This window comes from Numida meleagris, chromosome 3, assembly GCF_002078875.1.
Source record: "Numida meleagris isolate 19003 breed g44 Domestic line chromosome 3, NumMel1.0, whole genome shotgun sequence".
Taxonomy (NCBI): Eukaryota; Metazoa; Chordata; class Aves; order Galliformes; family Numididae; genus Numida; species Numida meleagris.
Genome location: NC_034411.1, coordinates 61593216 through 61611143, shown reverse-complemented (window position 1 = coordinate 61611143; position 17928 = coordinate 61593216). Strand labels below are relative to the sequence as shown.

The following is a 17928-nucleotide window of genomic DNA, read 5'->3' as shown; positions in this document are numbered from 1 at the left end:
ACACCCAAGCAAAGGGAGTAGATCAGGTTTGTGATGGCAAGCAGGTTCACCTAACAATTCAGATCCCTTCCACTGAGATGAAGGAGGTCTGAGGTTAAGCCAGGAAGCTGAGTCAATGAGCAATTAGGGTTAGACATTGCCCAGTGATCACCATGCAAGTCAACAGTGACACAGCAGAACTGAGGTCAAACAAGTGAAGTCTTGTCTATGGATTGGGGTTCAAATCAATGGGACACATGGCTTCAGTGTTGCTGTAACACAGTACAGGCAGGAAATGAGGGTGAGAACTTAATAAACAGCCCTGAGAGAAAGGTGGACTGAGTCCACACTGAGGCTTATTAGCTGAGGCTTTCTGACAGAGCTTTCTCAAACAGCTCTCTTCAAGGCTTCACCCCATTACCTAAGTGGACACTAACTCCAAGCAGCCAAGCCCAGGGGTAGGATAATTAGGGAGGAAACGTACCCAGCATCTGTCAGTACACAGAAGCTGTGATTCTGCAGATCTTATTCTAGGGTCTTAAATCACCAAAACTGTTCCTGTCTGTATGCCTCAGTCTGACAATGAGGAAAAGCTTTTTTCTTTTACTGTAAGGGTGATTAAGTAATGGCATAGGTTGCCCAGAGAGGCTGTAGTGTTTTCTTAAAGGCATTCAAAAGCCATCTGGATATGGTCCTGTGCAAGAGGCTCTAGGTAGCCCTGCTTAGACCAGAAGACCTTCAGAGATTCCCTGCCAATCTCAATTATTGTGTGATTCTGTGAACATATAGTCATGAGATAACCAGAGCCTCTCTCATTCAGAAACTTCATATTACCCAGATTTATAAACAGAGTAGAGTCAACAGTGAGATCAATTTTAGGCAAAGATGAACTAAGGGAGATTACTATTCCGAGTGGCATTTATTAAATGCTTAGTATGTCAGAGCAGGGAATGAAGCACCGCTACCCTAAAGCTGAAGTCCAATGCTTAAATCTTTTCCAGTCTTCTGTTATTCATCAAGGACAGCTGGACTCATGGGAGAAAGGATTTTCACACTGCTATGCAATTCAGCTCCTGCTTTTTCTCTCGTAGATAGCTCTGCATATTACATAGTGCACCAAGGAAAAATAGTCTTATTACTTTACAATTTAAGTAATTTACCATTAATGCCAGCAGTCAATGTAGTCAGAGATAAATGTTATTAGGACTTTGGTTTTTCTGGTTAAAATTATCTGTGCAACTGAGGGTTAAAAGAACTGACATTTTACTTTTAGATTACTGCATATAGCTGCTTAGAATTTTAAAGAAGCAAAATACTATGCTGTCACTTTCTCTTCAGAATAGTATTATTTTGCTTTCCCTGTGCAATACAAAAAAATAAAAAAAACCACAGTACTTTATTCACAGTGTGAATACTATGTTCTGTACTAGTTATGCATCAGCAGCAACTCAGAGACTACAGAACCCAAAAAGTCAAAACTACAGCTCACAAACAAATCCTTCTGACAACTGCTGCTCATAGTCACCGAGTTTCTCTCTCTACTGGAAATACACAATACCACTCTGCTTAAAAGGCAAAGTCTTTACTCTTAATTAGAGCAGATGCACAGCCCAGATAACACAAGGGTTTGTTCATTAGGCCCATCGTGCAACTAAGGAGCACTGTATGCATCTCCAATGCTTTCCATTCTCAACTGAAGCCAGGTGTGTGGCCGCAGGCCTCAGAGTCCGAGACAGACACCATCCAGCATTGGAGAGACACATCCTTTGTTGCAATGTTGGATTCCCGCTGTCTGAAAAGCGCCGATGGTTTGCTTGGGAAACAAAAACAGTCACAATTCTTGTAAAAGAGCAAGGGTTACCCTGACTTTGCCTATCTTTCCTAGCTGTTGGTTTGCTAGATCAGATACAAAACAATTTGGTACCTTCATTAGAAGAAACATGGCACTTTTCAGATTCACAATACATACACAGCATGCTACAGCTACTGGGCATTAAATATCCCTGAATATGACTTGTTTTTTTTTCAAAAAATCAGTTACTAAGTTGTATGTTTTCTTACAATTGGTGATAATTCAGCTACCTGTGAGTGACAGCTGGGTATCACATAAACAAAGAGAAAATGAAGAAATGTTAAAGATTGAATTAATTACCTTACCAACTAAAAAATTACTATTATTACTATTGTATACATTTGTTTCTCTACTGTGCTTATGAATCCCATGTGACCATAAAGATTGCTTGAAGGATTACCCAGCCCTCCATCATGGCCAATCAGTGCACTATTACCTTAGTACCATTTTTTAAAATTGATAATCAGTGTCTAAAGTATATTCAGGCTCAACCATTTTTAGTCCTTTAAAAAATCTGCACTACATTTTTGCAGTCTGCAATAAAATCAAGACAACTTGAAGTGTTAATCCTGAAAAGTATCCATAGGTAGCCTTAAAATAAAATGTCTAAGTGATGCTACTTAACTCAGTATTGACATTGGCAAAAGAGCTAAAAGTACTGACGTGATCAAGTTTTTCAGCGCTACAGTTTTAAACATTATAGATATAAATACTTTAAAACACTTGAAAATACTGTAAGCATTGGAATATTTTTGATAGACCAAGATATTTATAGGCATTAATATGAATTATTATGAATATGAATTTTCTGAAAAATATACAAACTGCTCAGAAAAAATAATCAGGAGGGTATTAAAAAAATTAAGAATCTGGATGAGGTATTAAAGTTAGGAATCTAGACTGTCTTTTGCACACTTGAGTATCAGGAAACTGAAAACTTCTCAGCTATTAATTTCTCTCAAATACGATAGCTCAGGCTCTTAATGCACACTAGATCCAGGTCCTCAATTTCTGTTTCTTGAGATTTATAGTCACCTAAAGCAATGAAAGCATCTCGTCAAAACAAAAACAATAGGATAGCCTGAAACTTAAACCTCCTTACCAGACAAGTTCAACTAGACTTTCAAGTACTTAAAGGTAGACAGTATTTCACAAGACTTTTACAGTTCTTATACAGTTCTTCCTTTTACCAATACAGAAAACTGTAATTTTCCATAAGGCATTATGTATTTTGCCCACACTAATTACCGGGAATGTTTAATTTCAAGTTGTCAGCCAAATTTAGTAATTAATAGAAGTAAGCTACCTTTTAAATAGCAGACAGAGTGGATTAGAAAGATAATATATAAAATAGGAAAAAGCAAAGAAAAAAACAAAGAAGTTTCCAAGGGGAATGATCTCACTACAGTTCAACTTTTTCTACTATTCACAAGATTTGAAGAAAACCATATGACAAATGATAAAGACATTAAATGATAAATGATAATGACAATATATACTATTTAAGGCATACTATAATAGCTAATGTAGAAAATACTACAGAAATTACCGCATGACAACATAAATTTTCTGTACAGAAAAGATATTAAAAATATAATATACTACAGATTTTAAAATTATTTTGAAGACTAATACAAACCTCTGTACCATTCAGTAAACTTCGAAGAGGATCAAGTAGGGCATCCATCACTGCATCCGTATATAAACAGTCAGCAGCACACCCTGTTTGATCACAAAAAACTTGCAGAATCTCCATAACGAGACTTGCTGGAGAATAATTGTCTGGCAAACACAAGAATTATGAATGTATGTATTAAGTTACACAAACATTTGTATGTAGCCTATGTAAGTGCTATGTAAATAACAATTTCATTAAGCATTGGTTTAACAGTTGGAAGGAGGAAGAAAATGTTATAGAGAAAGGGAAGATAAAAATCTGCTCAAACAGACCCAAATTATTACTTTTTTAAATGTTACCAAAGGCCTCATTATTATTATACATTTTAGCATATATTAAAAACATTTACCTGTATGTGCTGTCAAAGCCGCCTTTGAATAACTTGGAGAGTAATAAATAAGTTGAGTAAATAACACCAACAGATCAGTTAGGGATATGCAATCTATAAAAAAGAAAAGAATACTCTGGAAATTCAAGTATGACTGCAATTTTATAAACTTGTGAGGAAAGGGCTGGTATTCATTAAGCAGAGGACACTTAGAACACAGAGGATGAGATTGTTACTTTTGTAGGGGAGAGAAAAACGTAAGCATCAAAGGATCACTGCTTAAATGCAGTTATACAGATAATATAAAAATGAAAAAAGGATTCAGTGAGTGGATGTTCCTTCTTCAGGACTGTCCTATACTGGGTCTCTTAAGTTCTCATCCTCTTACTGGAGTTACAAAAAACCTTTAATAGACATAAGAACTGCTATCTAGAAATGCAATTAATTCTATATTGGATTAATAGAGATACTAATGTAATGGAACACTACGACTTCCATCACAGAGCGTATCACTAAACATAGATTTCTCTGGACTTCCAAGGGCTTTTCCATCTCATCTCTCCTGTCCTTACTAACACCTATGTTCCTTAGCTACCAGTCATTTCCTCTACATTGTTTTATCTCAATTATATTAAAATCGGAGTAATTGGTTTAAAGTTATATTTAGTTTGAAGAACTGATTTTGTTTCACATGTGAAATCTCTGAGCGCTCCTCTTTCCAACCAATTATTTCAACTGCCTTGACAAAAGATATTACTCATAGGTAGAAAGACTGAATTACATACTGATCCAACTCTCCTTCAACATGAAATTAATGTATGTATATATATTAAGTATTAGGAAAAAAAAGTGTTCTATTCAACCATATCCATCAAAGATTAAAAAACAGTGCTGATGCTGCAAATTATCTGTCTTCTTTTCACGAATTTTGGCAGACACAGAATTGCTAAAACAGAAATTCATCCTGTAACATCTACAACACTGCAGTGGAAACATATGTAAGTATAAACATACTGTTGCTCAAAAGGTTCCGTTTTCCTCACCCCTCCTCTTACCTTTTTTGGTTTTCAGCTGTACTGGAAAGAGATTTCGGCCTTGCTTATAGATCAACAATCTGCCTAAAAGGCATAGTGAATGAACAAAATAGATGTACTGCAATTCTGATCCAGTATAAAAACACTTCTGCTCATTATCTACAACAATAAAACAAAAAAATTAGCACTTGACTCTATTAATTTACTTTACAATAGGTGGCTACTACCTGTAACGTATCTCTAATATATAGAGATTATTTTATACATAAAGACAGAGAGTATAAATAATTAACAGCTACTATTAGTGGTCTCTCAAAAGCCAGACATAAAATATTTGGTTAAGAAAAAGAACAAACAGGATGTCTTCCTCTTGAGGTAGCATGCTCAAAGACATTGAGAATGTGAATGCATGAGCTTATAATGCAGTAGATGCAAAAAGACTCACTAGAATGCTGCTGAGAGAAGTCATTGGCTCTGGAAGTTTTACTAACTGCTGTCTTGCAAAATTCAAAATAATCAAGGCATTGCTGGACAGCTGCATTAATCTGTAGAAAAAAAAGAGCACATAATAACACAATACTTGTCATTTTACAAGAAATGAATTTACTTTTGTATCCTAGCATTGTCCATTAACACAAGAATATAAAAATTCACATCACTGCAGCTACTTCATGTTTCAGCCCTTTGGATGCAAAAGTTTACAGGGCTATTAAAACACATTAACACAAGCTTCAGTTGTATCAGCATGCTAAATCAATCAATCAACCTACAAACAAGAACACTGAGAACATGAAAGCATTTTGAGAAGTTAGTAGCAATCCACAACTGCCATATGATCATTAGTATGGAAGATTTTCATCATACATAACGTGAAAAACTTTGTCAAGATTATCATCTACTAAACCTTAAGAGTGGTTACTGAGTGCTTCCAGCTTTATTACATAATATTAATCATTCATGTAATATAATCACTGTATATAAAAGTTGAAATTTTATCACCATGTAGTTAGAAATGCAACACAATATAGCACATGAAAAAAGAATTATGTTTAGACACTCCATTTTGGATGTTTTGATTTTTTCACATTGACAAAAAAAACTTACAGATGTGCACACAAAAAAACCCCACCATGCCACCTTTACCTTTACAACATTACACAGAACTACCCTGCTCTATGCTTATACATCACAGAAATCTACCCCGCTTACGGACTTCTTATCATAATCTTTTAGTCGCATGGGGTTTGATTTAATTTGCTGACACTTTTAACCCTTAACAGTTTGTATCACACTTTCAAGAATATCATTTTTTTCTGAGTCACTTTACATCCAAATTCAGAATTATTATTGCATTTTTTCATGCAACGTATTCTATTTTTATACAATGACAGAAAAAATTATAAATAAAGATGCAACATAAGGAATTAATACATAATAATCCTACTTATACACTTGCTATAAAACTTTCAAAATTCCACTTACTCAGAGCAGGTCACATACCTTCCCTGTATTAAAAATTGGTACATTTAATCAAAGATAAAATTAGGAAAAAAAATGGCTCATCTAGACAACGGACATGGAACAGCTCTGACAAAAAGGACAAAGCAAAAACAAGAAACATGTAGAAATATCCTTGGGAAATACTTACCAAAGATTTATATTTCTTTTCCAAAAGCCTAAGTATCACTGTTCTGCTGTAATGTGCATGCTAAAATTACACAGAAGAACTAGTGTCAATTCCAAATACATAAATTTTACTTTTGAATCAAAAAAGCCAAAATTATTTCAAATTCTGTCCTATTAGGGATCCTGTGCACAATATATGTTCAAAGTATTGAACTCCAGCTTACTTAAACTAATATTATATTCAACCTGGCGTCTGTTTGCAGTAGATTAAGAAGACAAAAAAAAATAATTATAAAAATTCCACAGAATGTGCAGCAAAACATACAGTAAAATAGAAAATCAGTAACAAAGCTGAAGTGTTTTACATTTTTTACACTGTTGAGTAAATTGTAAATTATAAGTTTATACATGATAGACTGCAAAAATCTCTAACATCCACTGGAGTAGACAGTCTGTGCAGTTTAATATATAATTGTACTCTCGAGAAAGGGAGGGTCTAGTGTCAAAGGGCAAAGGACATAAATGCCTAAAAAAAAACAGATTTCCTTAATTGCAGTTCTTATTATAGCTTGTTATCAGCATCCCAATAGGTCTGTGATAATAACAGTTATAAAGCAAAGTTTTAAAAATATCTCTGAAATCAACAAGTTTGGTGGGTTTTTCTTTCGCTTTCTTTTTGCTTACCATCCACTTTTTAAACCATATAGCCTTGATATCCAGCAGAGCCAAGAAGTAGATTGGACTTAGGAAGTCTGGAGAGGCAGGATGATTAGGATCATGTTTTACTGACAACAGTGACAAAGTACTCTCCACTATTTCCTCCATGTACCTTATAACATAAATAGGAAAAAAAAAAAAGTAAAAATCACTTAAATCTTTCAGTAATATTCTAAACCAAAACTTAATGTAAATCCTTGCAGTTTAGGTAAAACTTGAGTATCAACTATGTTATCTTTAACACAGTCTTACAAGGACGTTGATTCTTTATGTCACCACAAATTAAATGAATAACAATATTAAGGTGTACTTTCTCAAATAATTACACATTTTATAAGCACAAAATGTCACATTTATTACTTCCTAAAACACTCTGAAAGCTTAATAAGCAGCATAACATGATCCATGGTCAACTCCAATGCAACTACCCTATTCCACCTTTCTCTTTTTCTATTACTTTATCCCTTTCCACTGACAAGTCATCTGTGCACCCTTTTAAAGTATTTTGCTAAAACTACATGCATCTAGTTATATGTCCAAAAAAAAAAATCTATAAATTGAGAAACAACAATGGATTACTGAAGGTGACATACTTTTCCGGATAACGAATCCAGGAAGATGGAGCTTCCTTTTGGTATTCATTTAAAAGACGAACCTGTTAATAGTATTATAATTTTAAACATTATCCATGATATTTCAAGAACAACAAAAAAGCTAAAAGGGATGAAAAGTTCATTCATACCTTCTTAAGTATATGATTTATGTCTGCGTTAGATACATCCAGACCTGATGAAAGACCAAGAGAATATTCCCCAGAAAGGAAGTAAAACTCCAAATGCTGTGCTAAAAAAGAAGGAAAAAAACAGCCCTGCTCCATGACAAGAGTGGCAAAATAGACTGTATTAACAGTTTTGTAGTAGAAGGTAAATGTTTTTCAGGAAGTATATGACTCATGAATTCAAAAATGTAATTTAATGCACATACCTAAACTTGTATAGACTTCTCTTGTCATATTAAATGGAGATGAAGAAAAGGTTTTTGCATAAAACCTAAGAATTTTCTCCTAAGAGAGAAAAAGCAAGCAATGTATTACATAGTCATGCAACTGCGCACCAGTATTGCACAACGAACAATCCGTAGTGACATTATTCTTAACCTACTCTTATCTCTACAAATGTGAAGCATATTTTATAAATATATCGTTTGCTACCACAGAAACCTACAGTGCACTAGAAATTTTACCTCAATACTTCAACTGGCAGCACCAGTGCAAAGCCTCACTAAGATAAAAAAAAAAGTAGCTGATTGGGGAATATTACTGTAATTTTCTTTAAAATTAATGCTTCTTATGTCATTAAACATGCCAATGACTTGTAACTAGCATTGTTTTAAAAGCAATTGTAGATCTTCTAAATTGAACGAGTAATACATGACAGCAGCTCAGGCAACATTCATTTATTTTAAAATTGCTTTAAAAATCAGAAAAGGAAGGGAAAAAAAGGCTTAGCTGGCATAACAAATAATCTGAAAGTAGTTTAAGGAGCTACGATATTTTTTCCTCTTCATTGCCTGTGCCATACTACTGTGTATTATTTTCTCATTATCATGCAGTATATGCCTGACTTAAATAGGAAATAGTAACATGACAGGTTTTACAGAAGATTTTTGACAACATTTTGTTTTCTTTTAAAATATTTAAACCCCTTCATCCCTCATTAAAAACACGTGAAAGAGTACTGCAGTGTCTAAAAAATCTATTGAAGTCCTGCTGTAATCCTTTAAATCAAGACCTGTTGGAATCACGCAGGTCTGTTTTTAGCTTCAAAAACTTTATCTGACATACACAAATAACAAATGTCCTAGCACCTTGCCGGGCTACGCATAATATGTAAGTAACTTCTTGTTCCTCATCAGTACTGTTTACTATGGCTACACATCTAGTAACTATACACAGAACACTAGCTTACACTGAATATTGCATCAGGATCTGACAGAGACATCGTTAGGTGCTTACGCAGATTTGGCCAACACTCAGAGTTCAGTACATCAGTTGGAGGGGCCAAGCACAGTGTCTGCAGTGCTTCCTGGCGAACCTGAAGGGTCAGAAAGACAGACAACACAAATCTGTTCAGCGCAACCTCTCAAATAAGTAATTTACAATTTAATTTGGAGAAAGTAAGGACTTGGCTGTACGACAGATAAGGAGTCCCAAAATACCTTCCTATCCTGATTAGAAAAAAACACTATGTCCGTGAGATGGAAAAAAACATACACATTATGAAGCAACAGAAACATTTTATAACATTAGGTTTTCAATACAAGATGAAAGGACTATATTTATTTCTGTCTTACTTTCTGTTTGTCATCAAGTATTTTGTTATCAGGGAATATATTAAAAATACCACCAAATGCTACAACAGCAGTTCTAGCAGTTCTCTAAAAAGACTATAAGGAAAATTGGAAATACAGTTACTAAACAATCCGTATTTTACTGAACTTTCATCAGCTTCATAACCTAAATAATTTTAAATAACTTTTTTATTTTTAGACAATTGTAATCTCTGGTCATTTCACATTACTGAAATCAAATTAAATTTTAACCATATTTAATAGCATCAGACTTATTACCTAGGTTTCTAAGAAAACGCAGCTTACGTGACCACCGCATTTATACCAGTTACCATCTAACATGACTTTTTCAACTGTCAGATAATCCCAAGCAAATCTTATTAAGACAGAGTGCTCTCAAAATAATAATGTTTTTCCAAGTTTCAAAAACAGCAGCAGCTGACTGGAGGTCAGAGACCCAAATTAGCACTGACACTGACAGAAAGGCAAACCTAACTTGGACATTACACATTCAGCTTGGCTTCTTGGCAAATCTGCAGGCATCCCTCTCCAGAGAGGGATAACACAAAGGATAACATGGAGTTTATCAAAAAGACCAAAGGATACGCATGCAGAAAACCATGGTTCAGCAACTTTAGTTCTCACATAACAATTTTTTATAAACTAAAAATGCTCATCTATAATGCACAAACTACTGACCAAAAAATTAAGATACTTGCTGCAACTACAGTTTTTGAGCCAGATTGTTATGATGAATGAAATACTGCACTGCCATGCACTTACAGCACTGAAGCAAAGATACATGAACCAAGACTCCACTTATGTACATAAGAGTGCTTACATAGTAGTCTGCTTTCCAATATGCCATAAACATTAATTTGTATCAACATTTTTTCTTTTAAACTTACTTCCTTAGGCTGAATAGGGTCAAGCTTTTCCACAAGCAGCTGCAATTGTTCTTGACTCATGAATGTATAACTCTGTAACACACATTATACAGTGATCATTTGTGTATTTATTAAACTGCATATCAGAAGATTAAAATCATCAGTCTTTCTGTATCTAATTTACTTTTAATAATTAGAACTTCAAAATGTTCAGTTTAATGTTAAATTGTTATAGATGTTAAATATTTTCTGAAGTTTGGCCGAAGTTAAATTTACAGAAATAAAATTTTCCCTTATGAATTTTGCTTTTCTTCACTTGAAAGTTTCCTGTACCTTCATAAATGCCTTATGATAACTCATTAAGTAGTACAGTACAGTGAAGCAGTCCAGAAATAAAGTACATGTTATTTGGCTCCTAAAGTAAAATTACAAAAAGTTGAATAAAATACAGCGTTAACTATTATCTTCTCTTAGTCTATGCAATAGTTGCGTAGGTACTTTAGAATATATATACAGGATTCATCTCTAGTATATACTGTCTAAAGGTCAAACAGCTAGTATAAGCTCAGTACTTCAAAGTGTAAGAATGACATTTCATTCATTTTCAAATATATCAAACATAGGAAGGATTAATCATTTTCTAGGGCTGCCTTTCAATCTCCACTAGCAGAAATTTTGCAGTATCATGCTTACTTCAGAGAGAGAAAATGCATTTACGTGATTGAACGAAGAGTCACTGTCAGAACAGTTGTCTGTATAATAATCACTTTGACATTTTTTCTTCGTTTTACTATCCACCTCCTTATTACACATCCGATCTTCTTCAAACTTGTTAATTAAAGACTCTACCACAACCATCATGACATTCTTCAAGGCATGCATCATTTCTCTGTATCTTCAAAGTAAAGAAGATTTTCATATTAGAGCACAGAAGTTACAAATTCAAAAACCCCACATAACTCAGTAAGTCATGAAAACCAAATATGGCATAATGTTACTTAGATCTGAACGCAGTGAATGAACAACAATGAAAATAAAAATGCAAATCCAAAATGAGCAACAAAATATGCAGGTATCTTTGTTGAGTAAGGAAACTGTATTTTAAAATTATAGAAAGACTCTCTTTTGCCCTTCTAAAACCATTCAAGGAAACCATCATTAATATAATCCTACCCTGAGAGGTTCTTAAGCAGGAAAAATGTAAATCCATTTGAAGGGAAGATCTGTGCTTGAGACAACAGATCAGTTCTAATTGTTGTTAGTTTGTTTTTCAGTTCTTCTTCAGTTGTAAGCCTTGAACAGAACCAGAAAAGAACGTGCCATCCTGATTCAAGGTCTCGAATACAAGTCATAAAATCAGAGAATGGCTTGGGTTGGAAGGGATCCCAAGGATCACCAAGTTCCAATCCCCCTGCCACAGGCAGGGCCACCAACCTCCAGATCTGGTACTAGACCAGGTTGCCCAAGGCTTCATCCAACCTGGTCTTGAACACCTCCAGAGATGGAGCATCCGCAGCCTCTCTGGGCAGCCTGTTCCAGCACTTCACCACTCTCTCTCTGAGAACACCTCCCCCTGATATCTAATCTAAACCTTCCCTCTTTGAGCTTAAAACCATTCTCCCTTGTCCTATCACTAAAAGAAAATGAAAGGAAAAAAAAAGGTAAGACAGACCAAGAAGTAATAAAGATGTGAATTGCATGCATATACTCACTGCATTGATTCACGTGTCTTCTTAGTAACATGTTGGACAAGAGTATCATAGCCAGAAACTTCACTCTGATTTTGAGCAGAAGTACATTTTTCTGATTCTTCTTCTATCACAGATCCCAGAGTATTATTTATATATTGCCTAAGGTATTTCACAAATTCATAGCTGAAACAAACACCCAAAATTGAAATGTAGCATTACTTTGTGATCATTCTCAAACATTTTCAATGTTTTATTAAGATCTTTCCCCACTGGTATCTTACTTTAAGGTAAGGATTTACAGAGAAATAAACCTCAACTGTGAAAACACACAATAAGGACTGATTTTCTTCAATATTCAGGAAATCTCAAATTTTAAATTACAAAAAAAGACCCCATATTACTTTCAGCATCATGAATATATCACTGTCTTATTTTCATTTTATCATATGCAGATCCATAACTACTTTGTGTTAGTTACAATAAATTCACAGTAAGAAAAATTCAAACAGAAATCACAGAATGGCTTAGGTTGGAAGGGACCTTAAAGATTATCAAGCTTCAATCCTCCAACCAGTTTATCATGTAAGTACAGAGGCACAGATATAAAGTGTAAATAAAAGCAACTGTTATAAGTTAGCAGCTCTTGCTTTGCTTGGATATATAAAAAAATCACATTATACTGAAGGTACAAAAAAAAAAAAAGCACAGAAAATGTTATCTTGTATTTTGATACATACTTTATCATTGAATTGCCTACCTCAAGTTCCATCAGGTGTAACAGCACTATTTTTTTTTCATTTCCTGCTTATTTCCCTTCCTACCTCACTTCTGTTCTCAAGGAAAGTAATGGAAATTCATTTCAAGAAAGATGTAAACACATTTATTTGCATTCTCCTGTCTTCTAGGCTAGCTTTTTACTTCTGCAAAAATGAAATTGCCCAACTCTCCATTTAATAAAAGATTTCATAAAACTTTTTTTTTCTTTACAGTAATGTTTCCATGGTATACACTTTTGTAGTGTAGTGTCAGCTTTACTCTGACATACACAACAATTGCAGAGTTTATGCCTTTGTGAATGCCTAGTATTACCTTTTGCACCTTAAAAACATTTTCTAACAAGTGTTTCAGACATCGCAAAAACACTTCTTCACCTGCAGAAGTAAGTCACGCTGATCTGACTGGTCTTACAAAGGAAGTTCCAGCAGAAAAAAAACTGGTAAGAAAACTCCAAGATTTAAATTTTATATGTATCAGAACTGCATCAGCTACTTATGCAGTAAAAATCTACCAAATCAAAAAAGTCTCCATTTCTATTACTGCATTTAAACTTCAAATTGATTCGAATTTCCTTTTTATTTGGTTTCTGAGGACCCTGTGTCTCTCTTTTCCACATCACAGTGGAAAAGGTTAAAGTGAGGCCTCAAAACCTGGTAAAAATGCTGACACACAATAACCATGAGACAGAAATAATACTTAAGAGAATGCAAAGCCGAACAAAAGAAAAGCACACACTGCTAATAGAGGAGCCTGCATTCTGGATGAATGGTGTGTTGAGGAGAAAGTTTCCTAATGGTTTCAGTAATAAAGATCCATATGACCTCCCTGAACTTCCATGAAAACATTCCCATACAACTGTGGGTCGTGAACATGTCAAGACTCCAACACCTCCAGAAATATTCCAGCATCAGTAAGCAATGCTCTCATCCTGTATTGAGAGCATTACTTGGCATACCATACATTAACTCTATGTTAAAACTTCCCTCACGAAAATGAAGTATCTGCATGACTCCCAGTGTTTTACCATACCAGAAAGAATAACAGATGCCATATTTTCAGTGTTCAAAAATTGGAACGCTACTCTTTTAACTCCCACCAGTTGTAGACTTTACCCCTTCACCCCGATAATGTTCTTCATTTTACCATACATGTCCTCTAAATGAAAGCGTGCTGCTTATAAAAACACATTTTTAATTTTGGTATATTTATAATGAGCTTTTTTACTCTCAGGTTTCTCTCAGGTTTGGTGCACAAAATCTTAAAGACTTTAACAAACTATAAGAACTGATACAACTTGTTAAACAAATTTAAAATGAGCTAAAAATCTATTTTAAAGCATTTAGCATCTTGGAAAGATACAAATGGATGAAAGTCTGAAAATGACAGAACTACATTTTATGTAAAATCTCACTATTACACTTAGTTACTTTTGCCCAACTTCTACCACTGACAGCACAAAGTTAAAACTAGGCAAATTTTAGTAAATACCAGACAGTCCCGTTTCTGGGGGGACAAATACCAGGTAGTCAGCTTTCTCAAGAGAAATCAAGTGACAGAACTCTAGTCCATATTAAAATGTCTTCAAGATCATTTAATCTTCATATTCCCTTGATTTGTCATAGATGCATCCTAAAAATCCTCCACAGTTGAAAAGTAAACACGTTACAGTACCATGGAAGTTCATGCTTGACTTAACAATAAATATGATGTACTTCTGTCTTATGCAAAATGTAAATTCAAGAAACAGCTTACTGATAAGATACACAAAGGTTCAGTACACTAAGCCACACAGAACAATCAAATATAAAGCCAGGTAGCTTTTATTAAAATTTACTTTATTCTGATAAACAAAATTATATTGTCTTGCAAGTGTCAAAAACACCCTGACAGTCTTCAATTAGGACTTCTTCAAACTTCTGTTCGCATTTGTATTTAGTACCACATGAGTGCATGCGCATTAAAGTCAAGTAGAAACTGATGAGCTGTTTGTGACAGCGCAACTTGCAAAATTATTACAGTAAAAATGAAGTATCTCCAAGAGTGAAAAAAAGAAGTCAAAATTCATTGTATTCTCTAAATTAACAGCTTCTGAGATTTGATTATCAACAGGAGTCTCTCTATAAAAAATACATACATGTTCATTCACACAGATATAAACTGCAAATGTTTGCCACAAATTCCAAGTTCAACATATTTTACCTCCTCCTGAATATTAAAAATAGCAAAAATATTTTTACTTGTGAAAATTTTCATCAGTTTCCTCCAAATGCAAGAGAATCTCTTCTGCACATTCCACTGATGGAGCCCCAGTGATTTTTTCCTTCACACTTTGCAGCAATTGTCTAAGCATGGACTGTATCATAGCTTCATCTTCATTTGTAAACTGAGACATCTGTAAGAAGTAAATTAAGAATAACATGATTTCACACTTTCCTTTTTTATTATTACCTTAAGATGCAACAAAAGCCCTCAATTTTTGTGCCTGTTATCAAAAGCATGAGATGATGCTACCAAAACACATGATTACAAATAGGAAGTGTTTGATAGTGCTTATCTTCCAAGAAACTGGAATCAATATAACCTAATCGGTTTTAATGGATTTTCTGTCATCTTAGTGCAACATTCTCAATGCATTAAGAAAATTCTGAGTATTTTGCTTGTTTTTAGCTGCATGAAGACTACCCCAAAGTAGTAGCAGACTACAAAAGAAAAGAAAAAAAAGTCCTACAAATGTAATTATTATATTGATGAGAAACCTCTAAAAGTCACCTTCTTCTCACATACTGTTGCTGCCCAGTTCTGATTTCTGTATCCCTCTACTCAGAGCTAGAGCAGTGCGTGTCTTGGAAGGTGCTGGAAGCTTTTGCAAGTAACAAGAGTCAGGTGAAATTGTCATCAATGTTTTATTTCCCCATGGTATCAACAGCAGAGTGACCTGACAGAGTCCTGCCATTTCAACACTACAGTTACTGGGAAAAACAAAGAGCAGCAGAAGTGGGAAATACATATTAAGTCCAGAAGACAGAGTTCTGGTTCAATTTTCAAGGGTTGCCAATCAAACAAAACCCCTCAATTTCTAGTTAACTACTGAATTAACCTAAAATCATGCACAGCTTAAATTTCTTTATATGCCAAGGAACGTTTCCAATCCCTAATGCTAGTTCTACTTTATGTATTTCTAATCTTTTGAGGAAGAATGATTTAGAGAACTTTTGAAAAAAATAATCAAAAGACACTCCAAACACCTGTGAATAAACGACATGCACACTTGGAAGAGACAATGTAATAAATCACTTTGTGAAACTTGAAAAAAAAATCAGTCATCTAGCACCAACATGAGGAGTTATCCTTTAATAAAGGTAAGGGTAGCTGAGTTTGCAGCTCTCTGTGGCAAGTAGTACAATTGCTAAATATTTTATTTTGATCAAACATAATTCAACATCAACACAATCATCTTACCAGAAGCAGTATTAAAATAAATTAAAATATATATATTCAAATCCCTTGTGATATTCTTTTAACTCCCTGGTTTGCAGTCCCTCTGCCTTAAAAATCAGAGTCTCTAGGCATTTAATCAGTCAGTTCATTTTAGGTCTATATATATCATTCTCATAAATCTTGTATTTTGACCCTAACATCACCCTAAACCCCTGGAGAAGAAAAACAAAAACAAATATCCAAAACTCCCTCAATATCTGGCACAAGTAGGCATTTTTAGAAGTGTAGGTGTTTGAATACCAGTTAGCAATCCCTGCAAAGCACCATTCACATTATTCAGAGAAGACAGATTACGGAAATATTGCAGTTTTATCTCTAGCTCCCTTTGAAATGCCTTATGTGACTTACATAAGCACTAACTTGCTTATCTTAACATTCACTTGTAGCAATGTGTGGTTTGGGTTATTCAGCAGGCTCGCCTGCTTCCCTGCAAAATCTAAATTACCATTTCCTTGCTAAAACACACCAAACCCAGTTTATGCACTCGTTCAAAGTTCAAAATCGCCGTAGTGAAATCACTCTACAACCAGAAAGCCCATGGGATGACGGAAGAAGTGCCCTGCTGCAGCACGAGTTTACCACCTGAAGGGGAATTTCAGACGCCTTTGCCTAAGCAGGATGTTGAACACTAACGTGATACGTTTAGCAGCGAACCACCGATTCCAGCCCACAGGAACATGGACTGTGTCAGAACCCCCACCTGTCCCATTTCTTATCGTCAATCACTTCAACTGCTCACCAGGTTTAGAAACAAACAGGTTTCTCACGACACGTATGAAAACAGCTTTTGTTTTTCAAAGTGTCAGGAGAAGAGAACACAGCTCACCAGGTTTCCCCTGCACTTGGACTAACGGTACAGAACACCCTGCCCCATCCCCGTCCCCATCCCCCTCCCGCACCCCCAGCACCGCGCAGCCCCTGACTCCGAGCGGCTCGGCCAGGCCCCACCAGGCCCCGCCGCGAGAGGAGGGCCCTCCCCAGGGTAGGTCCGGCCGCCTCTCCGCCCCGCGGTGCACGGAGCCCCCGGCCGAGCGGGATCACCTCGAGGCGGCGGTGTCTTCCCTTCGCGGCGGCCGCACGTCTCCTCCGATCGCGGCCCGTAGCAACCGGCGGCGCCCGCTGCCGAGTCTCGCAGGGGCCTTAGCAACATCGCGAGAGGCCGGCGGGACGGGGAGGGCCCAGCCCGCAGCCTGCTCCTCCCTGCGCGCCCGGGAAGGCGCTGCTGCGGTCGTTGCTATGGTCGTGGCCGAGTCCTGGTCCTGGGTGGTTAGGAGCCCAGGCGTCGCGTCGCCTTCTCCTTCGCTTGCCGACCACGGGGCGGGCAGGCAGAAGGGCGGCAGTCCCGGCGCGACACGGTCTCCTTTGGCTGTGCAGCTCCCCTGCACGGCGTGGTCTCCATGTTGTTGGCCAAACATTCCTCCCCTTTACACACACACTTTTTCAGTGCTGTGTTGAAGTGCTCAGCACCCAAGCAACCTCAAGGGAAAACCCAGGGCTTCGTTAGCTGGGATG

General features: G+C 36.0%; 1 protein-coding gene across 11 annotated transcripts in view; it reads right to left on the bottom strand.

Moving 5' to 3' along the window:
* Nucleotides 1–17613, bottom strand: part of TBC1D32 (TBC1 domain family member 32) — an 85297-nt gene extending 67684 nt beyond the window's left edge. For 3 of the 11 annotated variants that reach the window (XR_002436686.1, XR_002436687.1, XR_002436688.1), the window contains exons 1-16: nt 17458–17613; nt 15156–15310; nt 12163–12324; nt 11624–11743; nt 11144–11345; nt 10472–10543; nt 9182–9307; nt 8199–8277; nt 7957–8057; nt 7808–7869; nt 7182–7326; nt 6520–6579; nt 5317–5416; nt 4893–5030; nt 3859–3951; nt 3471–3613 (exon numbers count right to left, since the gene is read on the bottom strand). Coding sequence is in view for 8 of the 11 variants with exons in the window: in XM_021391001.1 (XP_021246676.1) it covers nt 3471–3613; nt 3859–3951; nt 4893–5030; nt 5317–5416; nt 6520–6579; nt 7182–7326; nt 7808–7869; nt 7957–8057; nt 8199–8277; nt 9182–9307; nt 10472–10543; nt 11144–11345; nt 11624–11743; nt 12163–12324; nt 15156–15310 (1758 nt within the window). In the remaining 3 variants the exon portion in view is untranslated. The remainder of the gene's footprint in view (nt 1–3470; nt 3614–3858; nt 3952–4892; nt 5031–5316; nt 5417–6519; nt 6580–7181; nt 7327–7807; nt 7870–7956; nt 8058–8198; nt 8278–9181; nt 9308–10471; nt 10544–11143; nt 11346–11623; nt 11744–12162; nt 12325–15155; nt 15311–17457) is intronic. The other 8 variants (XM_021391001.1, XM_021391003.1, XM_021391002.1 and 5 more) reach the window with 5 other exon arrangements.